At 39.1% G+C, this 17,435-nt stretch overlaps 2 protein-coding genes across 3 annotated transcripts in view; both read left to right on the top strand.

Moving 5' to 3' along the window:
• The window catches only part of nat10 (N-acetyltransferase 10), a 17,053-nt gene extending 11,517 nt beyond the window's left edge, over positions 1–5,536 (top strand). For both annotated transcript variants that reach the window (XM_027008826.2, XM_027008825.2), the window contains 16 exons: positions 210–360; positions 488–584; positions 664–780; positions 1,193–1,294; positions 1,384–1,458; positions 1,648–1,764; positions 1,956–2,089; positions 2,203–2,251; positions 2,393–2,489; positions 2,912–3,022; positions 3,103–3,275; positions 3,370–3,489; positions 4,178–4,276; positions 4,449–4,522; positions 4,885–4,965; positions 5,082–5,536. In XM_027008826.2, the coding sequence (XP_026864627.2) occupies positions 210–360; positions 488–584; positions 664–780; positions 1,193–1,294; positions 1,384–1,458; positions 1,648–1,764; positions 1,956–2,089; positions 2,203–2,251; positions 2,393–2,489; positions 2,912–3,022; positions 3,103–3,275; positions 3,370–3,489; positions 4,178–4,276; positions 4,449–4,522; positions 4,885–4,965; positions 5,082–5,187 (1,703 nt within the window). In that variant the 3' untranslated portion in view covers positions 5,188–5,536. The remainder of the gene's footprint in view (positions 1–209; positions 361–487; positions 585–663; positions 781–1,192; positions 1,295–1,383; positions 1,459–1,647; positions 1,765–1,955; positions 2,090–2,202; positions 2,252–2,392; positions 2,490–2,911; positions 3,023–3,102; positions 3,276–3,369; positions 3,490–4,177; positions 4,277–4,448; positions 4,523–4,884; positions 4,966–5,081) is intronic.
• A 3,035-nt stretch (positions 5,537–8,571) lies between these two features.
• si:dkey-10o6.2 (uncharacterized protein LOC100124608 homolog) lies at positions 8,572–11,137 on the top strand. The gene is made up of 7 exons (XM_035525626.1): positions 8,572–8,778; positions 8,941–9,065; positions 9,181–9,247; positions 9,332–9,485; positions 9,645–9,790; positions 10,340–10,450; positions 10,583–11,137. Exons 1-7 carry the CDS (start codon positions 8,623–8,625, stop codon positions 10,760–10,762), a joined length of 939 nt encoding a protein of 312 aa, XP_035381519.1. The 5' UTR covers positions 8,572–8,622; the 3' UTR covers positions 10,763–11,137.
• The last annotated feature ends 6,298 nt before the right edge of the window (positions 11,138–17,435 follow it).

The following is a 17,435-nucleotide window of genomic DNA, read 5'->3' on the forward strand; positions in this document are numbered from 1 at the left end:
GTAAAAATTTACCATGAAAATCATTCTTCTGGAATAGTGCTGCATGATATTGATACAATTTATTATTGTAACATTAGTGGAAAAACACATTGGCAAACCCTTACTATGAAATAGGTAAAGAATGTCCAAATGTAAGATGTCCCAATAAGGTCGTGTAGTACAACATCACTATCTCTCAGTGTAATGGATTGCTAATTTTTGGTCCACAGCCCGCACCCTCCATGAGGTGTCTCTCCATGAATCCATCCGCTATGCTCCAGGAGACGCTGTGGAGAAGTGGCTCAATGAGATCCTGTGTCTGGACTGCCTGAGCGTGCCACGCATCATCTCGGGTTGCCCTCTGCCTGAAACCTGCGACCTGTATCCTGCAGACGCTTGCCGCACAAAGGCAGTGGCAGAGAGCCACATAGCTCATCTCTGTAGCAGCGCATGGTGGTCCTTTTTGTAGTGTAATTTAATTACATCTTTCCTTAGCCCCTCATTACAGGTACTATGTGAACAGAGACACTTTATTTTGCTACCACAAAGCTTCAGAGACCTTCCTTCAGCGCCTTATGTCCCTCTGTGTCGCTTCTCACTATAAGGTGAGTATACTCTGGAGTCTTTTTATGATTCCACCATGTTGTTAGGAAATGTCTGCTGACTGGTCATTTGTCTCTTTAGAACTCCCCCAATGACCTGCAGATGCTCTCTGATGCTCCAGCCTACCACCTCTTCTGTCTGCTGCCCCCTGTTCCTCCCACACACAACTCTCTGCCTGAGGTCTTAGCAGTTGTGCAGGTATAGCATTTGTAACTTTGCTTTGAGGGCAAATTAATTACTTCAGCTTCAATTCTCAATATGATCTCTTTGAACAAAACTGTCAATGTTACTTTAAAAATATTTTAATGTTTTTAAGTAATAAGTAATTTTTCCTGTGATACTAATTTGCATTATGAAAGACATTATACTGACACACAGTGGACTGGATGTTTCAGAGATTCTGTACTTAATCTATTTAAACATGCTCTATGGAGCATAAACTGATTTGTTTAAAGCAATCTGATTCTCATAAATATGGTTTGCTACTTTTTGATGGTTAAAATGACTTATTGCTCCTTTGAAGTTTTCTATAAATCAGGAATCTTGCTATTGTTAAAATCAAAAAGTGAACTTCATAGTGAAGTTATTTCACCTTGGCCTTCCCTTAAAGATGTGTCTGGAGGGGGAGATTTCCCGTCAGTCAATCCTTAATAGCTTGTCCAGAGGTAAAAAAGCCTCTGGAGACCTCATTCCCTGGACAGTGTCAGAGCAGGTAGAAAACCTCATATTCTACACTGAACATATATTCAAAGCATCATATTGTTTTGGGGGCAGTTTTTGCAGTTTTGTTTCTATTTTTAGTTTCAAGATTCAGAGTTTGGTGGTCTCTCAGGGGGAAGGGTGGTCCGGATAGCAGTGAACCCAGACTATCAGGGGGTAAGCCATGCCATCTTGATCTGCTTCTGCCATCTTGCTTTTTTTTAGTCAGTGCTGAATCGATATTAAGTAAAACCTTAACTAACCTTCTTTGATGTACTGCATAATTATTTTATTTGTCTACTTTCCTGGTAGTCAGTTGTTGGATGTGTGTTTGTGGATTAAGATTGAGGATTCTGTCTTTCTTAGATGGGTTATGGGACTCGTGCACTGCAGCTTTTGCAGCGTTACTATGAGGGACAGTTTCCTCTATTGGACGAGAGGCAGCAGGCAAACACCGGGGCAATTAACTCGGTCAGCAGCGAGGTAATTACTGCATGCACAGCCTCCTTTTACTATGCTAATGAGGACTTGGACCCCAGTGATACAGCAACAGATTAACCCTATTCTTAAACACTTAGGGGAGGAAAAAATGTGTTTTTTCAAAAAGACATTAGGGTTGTTTTGCACATTACTACACAAGGTCAGTTGTTTTTATATTAATTTTGCGAATGTAGGCCGTCAGTCTCTTGGAAGAGGTCGTGTCTCCCCGGACAGACCTGCCACCCCTCTTGTTGAAGCTGAATGAGAGGGCAGCCGAGAGGTTGGACTACCTGGGAGTGTCATATGGTCTCACACCACAATTGCTCAAGTTAGTACAAACCACTGCAAACACATGCACACTTGTGCCATAATGGTTGTGCAGCGCTGCCTTTCCCAAATGCTCCAGTAACCTTTCCTTTTTGTCCCTTCTCACCATAACAGGTTCTGGAAGAAGGCAGGCTTTGTTCCAGTTTATTTAAGACAAACTCCAGTAAGGATAAAGAACATTTATTTTGTTTACAAATTTTGCCTTACTCAGCATCTTCCAGGAAAGTGAAGTGTTAAAAGAATGCAGTGCACTCTCTGTGATGGTGCTCATGAGATTAATGTGAACTTGTGTTGTTACTGTCAGAATGACCTGACAGGGGAGCACTCCTGCATCATGCTAAAAGAGCTAAACACAGAGGACTCAGCTGGGCCAGGCCAATGGCTACCTGCCTTCTGGAAGGGTGAGTCTCCTCATAAATGTAACTACAAAGATGCTTTGTTCAACCAGTCTAATACAATTGTGTCGTATACAGCATTATCTTCTGCTTTCTTTTAAAATCTTCCTCCATAAATTTACTTTCTCTTACCCTTCTTTTATAAAATTATGTTGTTAGACTTGTCCAAAAGCAGATCCCGGTATAAATAAGTGCACCCAAATAGAAATGGGAGAAGTTCTAATAATGTATGGACAATTACAAGGCCATTTAGCATTATACAAAAGACTGTGCTAGGTAATCACAACTTATTTTTATCTGCATTGCATGTTTAAATGTATTTCCAGAGAACATTTGTGTGTTGTAGTCTAAGACTGGACTTTGTGTCCAGAAAAGACGCAGATTTTAAAAAAGTAAACAGCTGTGAGTGTTCCAATTCTTTTCTGCAGATTTTCGACGGAGGTTCCTCTCTCTGCTTTCCTACCAGTTCAGCAGCTTTAGCCCAACATTGGCCTTGAACATACTGCAGAACAGGAGTGTCGGAGATGACAGTCCTGCATGTATGGAACAATATACCTCACTTCAGTCATTTCAAGGTGCTTTGGCTCATGAGGATAACTCTGATTCATTCTCACCTCAGTGCTCTCCAGTGCAGCGTTAGCTGCCCAATTCATCCCATATGACCTGAAACGTTTGGAGATGTACTCTAGGAACATGGTTGATTACCACCTCATTATGGACATGGTCCCTGCTGTGGCCCGGATGTTCTTCCTCAAACAGCTGGGCGACATCTCACTTTCTGCTGCTCAGTCTGTGAGTGTGTGCCTGTGTGCCTGGTTTTGCAAAGTCAATGTCTAGTCTGCTTCTGGGCAGGTTTATGTGATTTGGCATGTCACTCCTGTTTTAGGCTTTGCTTTTGGGACTTGGGCTGCAGCACAAGTCTGTAGATGACCTGGAAAAGGAAATCGAGCTGCCCAGCTCCCAGCTCATGGGCCTGTTCAACCGGCTCATCCGCAAGGTGGTACAGGTGAGACAAAAACCTATCAACACAACAGGAGAATGGGATCCGATCAAGGGCCATAGCTTTCTGAATGTAAAGAAATTGCGTGTCCTCCAAAGAGTACAATGGTATGGAGCAAAACTGTAACAGACATGTTGACATTTTATTTTCAGCATAGCAGCTATGCTATACTAATACTATACTAATATTTTTTTATCTAACAGTAGTTTTTTTTTGTGTGTGTGTGTGTATGTATGTGTGTATCTTTATCTTTATTCATTTCTTTGTCATGTTTGCAGCATTCTGTGAATAGCTGCTGCAACACTAATTTCCCCTTGGGATAAATAAGCTTGGCTAGCTAGTCAAACTGTGGTTGCCAAAGAATAAGAAATGCTTTTACTTCAGGCTAGGGGAGGTGTATTTTGCCAGTGCTGTCCTCATAATTCCCTACAAGAACAGTTTTGTAAAAATGTGTATACTTTGGCAGATCTACTCCTGGCAAAGGCTTAAACAAAGAGACTGTAAGCATGAGACACAAGACTGATTTCTGAGTACACTTAGTTTTCCAGATATGGTGGATCTTATTCAGATAATTGGTGGTTTTTAAACTTTGTTGTGCTTTTGGAGGCTTGAGGTTGATTTAGTGAATTTTTATAGCTTGGTGTCCCACATTTTACAGGTGTAGTTTGGTTCTTTACTGTCCACTTCTCTGCAGTTCTTCAACAGTCTCCAGGAGAAGGCAATTGAGGCAGAGATGGCTGACATTAAAGACATTACCATGGAACCAACTGCTCGGTCACTGCGGGAAGATCTGGTATGGAGTTGTTATGGAGCTTCAGCAACAACTGTGACATTTTGGAAAAGAAATGACATCTACTTCTCTAGTGCTGAATTCACAAATCTGAAATAGTTATTGCTTTCAAGTCTGAATAACTGAGTTGGTACCAATATTATTTAGTTTATGAATTTTCTTTCTTTAACTTCAGAATGAGGCAGCCAGAGAATTCAGAGAGAAACACAAAGAGGACATGGAGAAGATTAAGGACATGGATCTTTCCCAGTATGTGCTGACATCAATAGATACATACTGTATTTAACTTATCATTACTAACCACCAGTGCAAATATAATGTATGCATCTTATGAGTTCATCACCTTCAGTAACCTGGGCCTTCTCAAAATTGCCATAGCTGAGCTCTGTTCAGTTTTTCAGGTCAAACAGCAGAGAGGAGAACAACATAAGCATGTTTAGAATTTATTTTAGGCTACCAGAGCTTTTCCCCAATATCATCGTCTGGTTATGCAACTGCCAGGTTGTACTGTAGTAGTGGTGCTAGTATGATCTAATGCCTCTCGCAGATCTGTGAGAACAGTACTGTGTCAACTACTGATTTGGTTTTGTAATAACGATTATTCTATACAGGTACATGATCCGAGGAGATGATGAGGAATGGGACCAAGTGCTGAAGAAAGCAGGTCACACGGCTATTGTGAGCATAAAGAGGTAAGAGAGAGAAAGAGGTAATATACATGCTTTGACACTCAGTTGTCATGAGAAGGCCATTGGTGATTGTATGTGTCATAAGACTGTTTACATAATTTTTGTATTGCACTTTTTAGTGACAAGAAAAGAAAATTGGAGGGTGTAAACAAGAGCGAGCAATGGCAAGGCAAAAAGCAGAAGAAAAATAAGGAGAAAAAGGCCAAATTTGGAAAGAAAGCATAAGTACTGAGAAATTCCTGATTTTTCTACCTGATTTACTTTTAATAATGGACACAAAATGGCTTTGAACTGAAGAATTTTTTATTGTACCATTCATATTAATGAAAATATTTAAACATGTTAAGCCACCTTTAGTCTAGCTATGTAGCTAGTAAGGATAAAATGGTAAGGTGATTTGTGGATGTATTGAGATTGCAGAGAATGAAGGTTGGCTTAAGAGTCCTAGAAATGGAACACCTTTTTTATGTTTTCAGCAGATTTGCTGAACATTGACTTTGTAAATCATTTTGACAATGTACAATATACCATACACTCTGCAGAGAGTGAATAAACCTTTTTTAAGGGCCTTAAATGTGGTGTCCATGTGGAGCTGTTTCTCAAGACCTTTTTCATGTTCTCAGTAAAATCAGTATTTTGGATAAATATCTGATTATTCAGTGTGTAATGGGTAGTAGTGCATGATCTGCAGTTGCATTATGGGTAAATAATGTACACCTGCAAGCAAGAGTGTAGTTCATATTTTTCAGTCACTATCACTATGAACTGCCAATTTCCATGACAACATTGTTTTCTTTAACATTTTAAAGTTACCTTGATGTCTCAGAACTTGGTGCTCTAACAAAAACTAATATTTCACATGGCAGTCAAACAAGCCAAACTCTAGTTTTGGAAATTATTTCACATTTGAGATCCACCTATGGGAGGGACTGTTCTGTTGTTCTTCTACTAATGAAATAGAAAATCCCATAACTGGGATGGCCATGTATGTGGAAACACCCACAGCTGCTGCTCCTCATTAAGCTCAAATGAGGAGGATCACTCTTGGTGAGGAAAAAACCCAAGGGGCAGAGAGGTAAAATCCACAGTCCATGGATGGCAATAGCCTACCATTCCTAGAAAGAGCAGAGAGGTTGGAGGTGCAGCGCTCTCATTCCCTGGACTTAATGGAAGCCTGAGGTCTCAAATGCAAAACTCCACATTAAGCCAGGTACAGCTTGGAGGGAACCAAGACCCCCAATGAACCCATGCATCATGCTCAACACCAGAGCTGCTGACCTGAGATTGAAGACTACCAAGTGAAGTACCTGAAAGGCTTCTGGAAGATGTGAATGCAGCGCTACAGACAATCACTACTGAGAAATCAGAACACTATCAGAAATGCAGAAAGGTATGAATATACCTCAGAAGTATAACAAGCTCTCCATACATCTGGCCTCGGAGACTGCCAAACAGAAAATAACATCTCTGGCTGCCTACCAGAAGAGGTACAAGGGAGAAGTAGAAGCCATGAGAATAAACAGAATAACAGCACAGAGAACAGACCTGCCAAGAAAGGAAGAAAGACGCATCACAAAACAACAATGCCCAGTGGTTTTTAAGCCTGAGAGCATCCAGTTACCAATAAAGTGTCCCAAGAAAAGGACTCAAGTATGAAGAGCTAACAGATGGAATCCACCCTGAATGGTAAACTGAAGGCCATACAGCCCTGATTCTGATGGACCCCCAGAAAGGGACAGTTCCCTCTAACTACCGGCCAATAACCTGTCTCTACACAACCTGGAAGGTCCTGTCAGGCATCATTGTGACTAACGTGAGTAGGCACATGGCTCAATACATGTGCAGGGCCCAGAAAGGCATGGAGAGTTTAATCCCAAATCCAGTACTCTGAGACTGTACACTAAGTATAAGGAGGGGGGCCGAGGACCAGTGAGCGTCACAGCCACTATCCATAATGAAACAACCAAGATCCATGAGTACACCAGGAAGATGAGCCCCAACTGATAAAGTGCTTGGTGATTACCTCAGACAGCAGAAACCATCAGTAGCAGGAACTATCATGAGAGGACAAACCCCTGCACAGTATATACCACCAGCAAAGTGGCTGTAATGGAAAAAGGAAAGGGTTGGATTAAAAGACAGCACAGAGGCACTAATAATGGTGACACAGGACCAAACTCGGAATACGAGATCATTAGAGGCTGAGATCTACAACACCAGGCAGGACCCCATATGCAGGCTGTGCAAAGACGCCCAAAAACAGTGGGCTGCAAGATGCCAGCAGGCAGAGTGTACATGAAATGCCATAATCGAGTGACTGGCATAGTATACATAACCATCTGTGCAGAGTAGGGGCTGGAAGTTCTGAGGTTAAAGTTATATACACCAAAGGTGGTGGAGAATGACCTAAAATCCAGATACAGAAAGACAAAATGGTAATGGATAACCAATCAGACATGATGTAATAGGTATACAGCAAAAGAGGGACATAGCGATAGCAATCCCAAGTGATGCTACACAGGTCCCTCGAGCTCCCAGGCCTCTGGTAGAAAACCTGATCTTGAAGGAAAAAGGTCACCTGGAAGAGGGCAAGTGGGGAATTTTCTTTCAGTTAAATCAAGACAAAAACAGAACTTATAACAGAGAGGAGCATCGCAAAATTAATGCACATCTTGAATGTAGGTAACTAAAAACCAAACACTTAGAAATCTCTGAATTCTGTATACACTCAGACCTCTCAGAACTTTACTAGCCACATCAAATCAATCAGTAGGATCATTGGAATAGTACAACCAAATAACCATCAACATCAGCCCCTACCCCATTATCATTATCATTACCACCATTGGCAGCAGTGGCAACATCTTCAGCTGACGATTTGTGGGGGCTTATAGACATCCATGTCAAAGAGACACACAAGGCCCACAAGTTTACAGCAGATGCTACTATGGAAATGAGATATAACATAGGCAGATATAAAGATCCACTAGAATACTGGTGGGAAAAATCAGCGGTTTATCCACATCTGTATACACTTGTAAAAAAAAAATGCATCTGTGCTAGCCAGTAACATCAGTTCCCTGTGAGCACATTTTTTTTCTAAGACTGTGGAGGTCATTAGAAATAGAAAAATCTCATCAGCCCCAGCACCTCAGAACAAGTAATTTTCTTAAAAATCATGAACAATAAAGTTGGAATTATTTGACTTTCTATGTCCTGAGCCCAACTTTTAAGTTGACCCTTACAATCGCGAGCCACCCAAATTATTTTATTCACTTATATTTTTAATAATGAGTAAGATGGAAAACCCCCAAAAGATGTACAGTACCTAGAACTAGGTAGAATGACCAGTAGGTGTTGAGAGAGAAGGGTTTCGAACAGTTTTTCAACAAAATTGATTAAAATACTTCGTATTTCACGAGGCTTCATTTCGCCCAGCATTACAAAGACGTGTCCTTGGGAGCTTTCCTACTTATTCGCACTGAAAGTGAATCTAAGATTCTGCCAATTCGGAATTGAGCAACCATTTTTCTCTCGTTGTGTAACTGACAGCATTTTTTCGGTCAATAGGAGTAACCTTTTAGTACGCCCACATCTCCGATCCGCAGTCATCCCAGCGACGTTTTCATAGTGGGACTGGGTTGGCCAAACTAATTCAGAATGGATTTTATACCTGTTATTGACTTTGATGTCTACAGACTTGGTGTAGATGATGTAACTGATGACAATCTGCAAACGTTAGGTGAAGAACTGAAAAGGGCTTTCTGCGAAGTGGGGTTTGTTTATCTAAAGAACACCGGAATTGACCAGATGGAGGTCTGCTTCTGTTAACGCGTACTTTGACCAGCTTTCGAACGTATTCCTCAGTAGAAAATGTGTCAAAATTAATGTTTTTATTATTAATTGTAATTTAAGTGATTGCAGTTTCTTACACTTTTGCTTCTGATCATGTTAGTACAAACGATATGCCTTTCATAGGTGAATCAGGTCATGGACATTTCTAAAAAGTTCTTCCTGCTCCCCGAAGAAAAGAAAAGCTCATTTAAACGGGGCGGTTACGTTAACAGTGTACATCATGGTTGGGTCTCAATGGAGACAGAAAGGTATTTGTTTAACGAACACCTGCTCAAAACTGTAGTTTGTTTGGAATCATAAGTTCTCATGTACATTGTTGTATATTTAATACAACCACTCTGCATTTATTTGTCTTTTCAACAGTTTGAATCCTCGCCGTCCAGGTGACTTGAAGGAGGCCTTTAACGTTACATCTTTGCGCACGGATATTGTAATCACCTCCCATTTTCAACAGTACTGCAAGGACTGCCTACTTTATCACATTTAAATAAAAAAACATTTTTGTTTAAACTAGGAATGGCCCTCAGACGGTGTTGATGGTTTTCGTGACATCCAAGTGTCTTTCTTCTTGCGCTGTAAGGAGCTCTCTCTCCGGGTGCTCAGGGTGATGGCACTCAGTCTTGGCCTGGAGTCCAGTGTGTTTCTTAAAGCACACAAATGCATTGGAAGTAAGCTGAGGGACACAATTGTGTATGCAGTTATTTATCTATTGATGTATTTAATTCTTGCTTATTTTATTGATTTAATTTCTGATTATATTTCTCTCAACCTCTCTCACATGCACAGTTTGAAAACAAGTTGCTAAAAATGTTTCTGTTGATGTTAAGGTGACACAAATGGCACTACACTGCGTTCCCTCCATTATCCTCCAGTGAAGAGTGAGCATGTCAAGGTAGGACAGATCCGATGTGGAGAGCACTCTGACTATGGAACCATCACTCTGGTCTTCCAAAGCCATGAAGGTGGCTTACAGGTGAGACACAGGAGAGTGACGGAACTAATCCTCAGTAGTAATGCAGGACAAATGAGTTACTGCATTATACAGCCTCTTCTATAATAGGGTCGTGGATATTAAAAATGTATCTTGGACTTGCAGCATATCAGTTTTTCAGCATGGTGGAGAGTAATACATTTTCTTATGTTAACGGAGCAATAAGTCATTTTTCACCACCAAAAAGTAGCAAATAATATTTGTGAAAGTGTTTATTATTAAATATTTGATAAAATCAGCTCTCATGAGTTAGTCAAATTGCTTCGTAGTCTTCAAATTAACTAGTTTACACTCCCCCAACATGGAGGTGGCTATGTTTAAAATGGATTTGGTACAGAATTTCTGATACAGCCAGGGCACAAGGTGTCAGTATAATGGCTATTATATAATGTGAAGAAGCATCATTGGAAAAATTACTTATTGCTCCTTTTAACTGGTGACATTTTAACAAATGGAATGCTGATTTACAGCTTGGTCTACACTTATATGACGTCCAGAGTAAAATATATTTTCATCATTGCGTCCCTTTAGGTCCTGAGTCGTAAAGGGGAATATTTCTCAGTCCCAAGCATTCCAGGAACATTTCTGGTCAACATTGCGGACTTGATGCAGAGATGGACCAGTGATGTGTTTGTGTCTACTGTAAAGATCCCAATTTCTCCAAAGCATGATATTACAATTTTTTTTTCCAAGAGGCTAATGTAAATTTAAATTAACATTAAAGCAAATTGTACATGACATTTAATTAATTTTTTGCCATGTAATTTCTCTCAGGTCCATAGGGTTTTGCTGCCCCCTTTAGGTGACTCAAGCACACGTCAGTCATTGGCTTTCTTTGTGCAGCCAGAAGACGACGCCATCATCACTTGTTGTGATGGTTCAGACAAGTACCCTGCACTGAGGACAGAAGATTACCTCCTAGCAAGATTCAAGGACACATATGGAATAAAATAGATCTGTTATGACTTATAGCTCATCCAGAAGTTTATAAATGCTGGAAATATTTTTCATATATTTTGTAACAACTAGTAGGCCCATTTTAACAAATAGACCCATATATATCCATAGGCATGTACTAGAAATCAGGATGATTCAAGAGGTTTGTACATTTTGCATTTGAATCACATTCATAAATTGAGCTTATGATTAGTGTTTTGATTAAGTGCTATTCCATTCCTTTGCTCACTCAGTCCTTAGTGTAAAAAAGTGTAAACTGTATTCTCTTGTAGTTCACAAGAATTGCTGAACATATATTGGAATAATGTATGGATGGCAGCATTTACGATTTAAATGATCTCTGTTGACAAATAAAAGCTTGGGTTACTATGACTTTGCTCAGGCTTTGAAATGGAGATTTTATGGAAAAATGGAAGCTGAAAGTTCAGTGAGATACTCAGGAACATTTCCAAAGCGACAGGCAGATAGTATCTCCATACATGAGGTCAATGGTCAAAGCCCAATCTGTACCTTCAAACCTCAAGTATGGCTTGGCTTGAAACATCATGCTTCAATTCTCATGGAAGCATCAAGACTATAATCTGTCCCAGCTCCCAGATGGTAGAACGAATTTCCTCTGGCTCTCCGGACAACAGAATCCCTTGCAGTCTTCAAACCCAGATGGAAGACCCATCTATTTGTGGAATAATTAAATGACCATTGATCCTGTAACTAGGATGGGTGACAAACCCTAGTACTTATTGTAGGGAATTGTTTGTTATTGCACTTATTTACATTTACGGCATTTAGCAGACGCTCTTATCCAGAGTGACTTACAAAAGTACTTTGTCATTTACTCATAGAATATATCCAAATACAGTATAGTAGGTTAGAATTAAACATACCAATGAACTAGAAAACTAGAATACAGTGCTGAATGCTGATACCTAGAAGTGCAAAATACACAAGGTCTATCTTAAACAATGATAAGTGCTATAAACAGTAAGTGCTAGAGTTTGTTAAAAAGCATAAATAATGCCCTACAATAAGTACTAAATTAGTCAGTCAATAAGGGAGCAATAAAGGAACTTATGGTTGTCGGAAATAGAGCTAATATGTGTTTTGCACTTCTAGGCATCGGCATTATCCCTATATTTCAACAGAATTCTAGTTAAATGGCATCTTGAACTCTAACTTACTGAATTCTAAAAAGCAGTGTTTCTTAGTTTAGCATGGTAACTTGAGCCTTAAGTCAAGCTGTCTAATAGGAAAAGAGCTGAGATCTATTCCTATTGTACAGTCTTAAACTTTGTGCTTAAATTATCTGGCTAAGTGAGATATCTTGCTTTTTGAAATACACCCCTGGTGAAGTTTATTCTAATTTTTCTTTGTGTTCGATTCTTTCAATAGGTAAGCCATCAGATGACAAGTTCTGATTACATACAATCAAAGCTTCCTCACAGACTTGACTCATCCAGAAAAAAATGAACAGATATCAAAGGTCCCTCAGCAAAGCATCTGCAGCCCATTCTATGGAGAGAGCAGTGGAGAACTTGGAATTGGATGCACAAGCACAAGATATGAACAACTGTGTTTTGGGACTGATCTCTCTATGAAGGATATTGCAGAGTTGCACAAAGAGAACACCAGTTTAAGAGAGCGATTGTAGAGCCCGGAGACAAAAATGCTCATACTCTCTGATTCAAATAAGATGCTGGAAACATCAGTTGATCTAACGAATGATCAGACACTCAGTTTTTACACTGGCCTCCGCTCATCAAAGGTATTCTTCACCCTGCTAATATACCTCATCACTGCTTGGATGCCATGCACAGTCTCACCTTCACCAGCTTTACAGTTACAATGGTATTGATAAAATTGTGCCTTGGTCTGACTAACCGGGATCTTGGAGACAGGTTTCACTGCAGTTGTGGAAGAGTATCTGAAATATTTCATTTCATATTAGCTAAATGTATTGATCCAGCACCTCAAGTGTTTAATTCACTGGACTTCAAAGGAAGACGTTAAAAGAAATCTAACTGACCTTATTCAGAAAGACACCTCAGTTCAGTCAATTGCATCATAGCCTGCAATAAGATTTTGACAGACCAACATCACTTAGTGCAAGAGCATTAACTTACTCCAACTACAAGATTATTCAACACAAGGGTTAAAACTGTATTAAGTGTCTTGTATTTATTAAATGACATGCAGTTATGTAATGAAACATTTTGTACTTAATACAAAGTAAGTAAAAGTAAGTAAGTAAATTTATCTTAAGGTCAGATTTGCACCAGCATGAGATTTTATCCATTAGCATTTTTTCCTTCAGCTTGTGCATGCAAATGTCTGAGAATGTGTCATCAGTGAAAGTAATCAAGTTTAGGTCTGATCTGAGCCCAGTACTCTAAAGAGAAGTCTATTCTCTGAATGGTACAGGTGGTAGTTTTCCATATTACAAAGTAATATGTTTTAGGTCTCTACATTGTCATTTGCCCTTGTATTTGTGTGTATTATGTGTGGTTCCTTTTAAGTTAATAATTTTGCTCTAGAGAAAAATGTGCATGTTTGGTAGCTTCACTTATGTCATTTGTGCATATTGTGCAGGGCATTTTATCTCAAGTACAGCTGGTGTACAGCACTTGCATTGCACTAATCCATCTGTGCTAGCCCCTAAATGAGGATATCTTGGATTAACCACAAACACAGTTTCCTCTACCTTAAGACTCTGATGCTGGCTTTCCTGGTTTGATATGAATGCCTCTCTAGCTAAATTTTTCTTCCCCATCCCAGACTAAAGCAGCTGTATTTTTGCTGGATGTATACCCCATGATTTTGTTGTCACACTAGCTTTAGCTGTTGCATTTTATCATTTAATCAAAGTGACTGCGAGTGCCTCTGTTCAAACCGCAAGTTACAGTGTGATTGGCATGTGTAACATCCCTGCTGATTAATGGATTGGCTCTCAACTGAGGGTCTGTGTCCTTTATTCTTTGGTTCACACAAACACAACATAAGAACTAAAAATAAATAAATAAATAAATAAAAAGAGAAAAAGTTAACAATCGACAAGCATAATTTCCTCAATTCACCCACCCCATACAACCATATTCAAAAAGATATAATCTTAATAATTTAAATATCCATTTAAATCTTCCCGTCACTTAACATTGACATATGCTTAGTCCATTAACAGTTCCTAAATATTAACATTAATAATTAAATTTCTAATAATTTAAGATCATTACTTCATTGCTTTACCAACAGGCTGAGATTACGTTTACACCACACAATTGTTTAATAACCTTTTATAAGCAATGACTGTTCTGTGCTACAACCACTATGACAGATTAAGTAAAATAGTGTACCCTGTTCACCTTCAGCAGAGTGCTAGTACTTCGTCTATTTTTCACAACCCCTTTGGTCCAGTTAACTGTGTTTGCTCAGTTTACTGTTCTTGTCCCACAATGGCTCCCAATTTAAGAAGCCACCTAGGTCACATCATGCTCACCGGTCTAGCCATTGGCATGTCAAAAAGACCCTTTAAACTAAAGGGTAACAAAGTAATCATAGGTCATATAACTCTACAAATAACTGTACCTTTAGTACAAATCATATCCACTGAATCATAAGGGTTATAACTGTAAACAACGATGATTTCATATCAGTAATTAAGTACCCATAATTGTATAAAAGGAAAAACAAAGGAATACATCCTCATACAACAAAGGGAAAAAAATTAAAAGAAACAAAAAGGAAGAAGTGGAGGATTAAATTATGCCCCACTAACAAAATTAATTTCTGAATTAATTAAACCACTTAAAGCTTATTATGATGCTCCCCTTCCACGACTGAACCTTGAATCACCAAGAGCTAGCTTGACTCTCCTAACAAGTCCATCCTGGTCAGAATTAGCCTCAACAGCTCTTGCCAACCTCCATTCATTCCTTGTTACTTAATTTTCTTTCTGATTCACCAATTTGCAAATTTCTTTTTGGAGCATGGCATCACTGTCTGACTGCAATATTGGTTAGATATTTCTTCCTCCAATGACTTCAGAACTGTTTGGCAAGATACTGCACTCTTCACCATCTCTTTCAAGCTTATATGTCCTTACTAACAAACTTGCCCAGAGGGGGTAAGGTTGAAGAAAATGTAATTGTAAGCAAATTATTTGGAGTAATAGGTGTTAAGCTGCCGGTATCACTGAGATGGTGCACAGTAAGGGGGCAGCTGTTAATTATATTCATAACCTCATAAAGGAACATTTACAGGGAAGTGTCTAATCTAAGACAAGGAAAGATAAGTCCTTATCTGTCATTCCAATTCTCCTCCAACATGACTTGAATAAGGTGCATTCATGCTGAAATCGCATTGTTTAGTTGCATGAAATGCAGACGGTTGTTCTTAAAAGAGTTCTGCCATTTTCTGTTGTTTCACCAGTCTTCTGAATCTTCTACATCTAATATACTGCTGAATGTTAGAAGCTACTACTGCATAGATGCCTGAGATCTAGAACCCATTTGAACAAATTTAATTCGTCATCCCTTTACCCTGATGCTGATCCTTTTTATGATAATGAGCAATTATCAGGTTGGTAACATTATGGCTCTTGGGAAGTGTTCTGGGATGCTTGATAAAATTAGGTAGGAATGAATGACACAAATTTGGCTAAATGCCAACATAAACAAAACCCACACTACAAAATAACCACCACAACTAGCTACACTTCACAGGACCAAAATAAAATACAATCCTACACTAACTCTCTGACAATAGACAATAACCCCAAACAAACAGGCACCACTCCCTACGATCAGTAACACACACATTTTATTTTATATATATATATATATATATATATATATATATATATATATATATATATATATATATATATATATATATATATATATATATATATATGACACACACACAGGAAAATAATGATTTGATCCCCTGCTGATTTTACAAAAACATGAACAGTCTATAATTTACATAATAGGTTTATTTTAACAGAGATCAGAATTTAACAGAATCAGTCTCTTCCAATCAAACCTCTCAAACACCATGGGCAAGACCAAGGAGCTGTCAAAGGACATCAGGGAAAAGACTGTAGACCTGTACAAGGCTGGAATGTGCTACAAGAACATCACCAACAAACTTGGTGAAAAAGAGACGACTAATGGTGCCATAATTCTAAAATGGAAGAAATACAAAATAACAGTCAATCGCCTTTGCTCTGGAAAGGTGAGGTGTCAGCCCAGAATTACACGGGAAGAGCTTGTTAATGATCTCAAGGCAGCTAGGAGCACAGTCACCAAGAAAACCATTAGTAACACACTTTGCCGTAATGGATTAAGATCCCGCAGTGCCCGCAAAGTCCATCTGCTCAAGAAAACTCATGTACAGGCCTGTCTAAAGTTTGCCAATGAACATCTGAATGATTCAGAGAAGGCTTGGGAGAATGTGATGTGGTCAGATAAGACCAAAATTGAGCTCTTTCAACTTGACTCACTGTGTTTGGAGGCAGAGAAATGCTGGATATGAACCCAAGAACTCTATCCCCACTGTCAAACATGGAGGTGGAAACATTCTGCTTTGGAAACATTCTGTTTCTCTGCTAAGGGTACAGGAAGACTTCACTGCATTGAGGGACTGATGAACGGGGCCATGTACCATAGAATCTTGAATAATAACCTCCTGGCCTCAGCCAGAACACTGAAGATGGGTTGTGGATGAGTCTTCCAGCGTGACAATGACCCAAAACATATGACCAAGGTAACAAAGGAGTGGCTTAAGAAGAAGCACATTAAGATCCTATAGTGGCCTGACCAGTCTCCAGACCTTAATCCCATAGGAAATCTGTGGAGGGATCTGAAACTTCTAGTTGCCAAGTGACAGCCTCGAAACCTTCAGGATTTGGTGTGTCTAAAGAGGAGTGGGCCAAAATCCCCCCCCCCGACATACACAAACCCGGTGACCAACTACAAGAAACGTCTGACCTGTGTGATTGCTAACAAATACTAAGTCACATTTTGCTTGAGGATCAAATACTTATTTCAATTAATCAAATACAAATTCATTTATAACCTTTATTTAATGTTTTTATTTTTGGATTTCTTTCTTGCTATCCTGTCTCTCTCTATTAAAATAAACCTACCTGAAAATTATAGACTGTTCATGTCTTTGCAAGGGGGTAAACTTACAAAATCAGCTGGGGATCAAATAATTAATTTTCCCCACTGTGTGTATACACAGCAGGTGAAATAAGTACTGAATGCGTCACCAATTTTCTAAGTAAATATATTTCTAAAGGTGCTATTGACATGAAATTCTTACCAGATGTCCATAACAACTCATCCAATCCACACATGCAAAGAAAGCAAACCTTAGATGTTCATAAATTGTGTGTAATAATGAAAAATGACACAGAGGAAAAAATATTGAACACATGAAGAAAGAAAGGTGCAAAAAGCCATGGAAAGTCATGACACAATCTGAAATCTATCGTTAATTAGAAAGCAATCCTGCCACTTAGTGCAAATTACCATCAGCTGCACTCAACCTCCATGTTCTGTATGCATGCTGAAAAAAAGCATGTTTAAGTGCGTTTAAAGTCAGCAACATTTAGACAAGCCTGTGAAATACTTGGGGAATATAGTCTGGTCAGATGAGACCAAAATTGAAC

Source organism: Electrophorus electricus, chromosome 4 (assembly GCF_013358815.1).
Source record: "Electrophorus electricus isolate fEleEle1 chromosome 4, fEleEle1.pri, whole genome shotgun sequence".
In the NCBI taxonomy this organism is placed as follows: Eukaryota; Metazoa; Chordata; class Actinopteri; order Gymnotiformes; family Gymnotidae; genus Electrophorus; species Electrophorus electricus.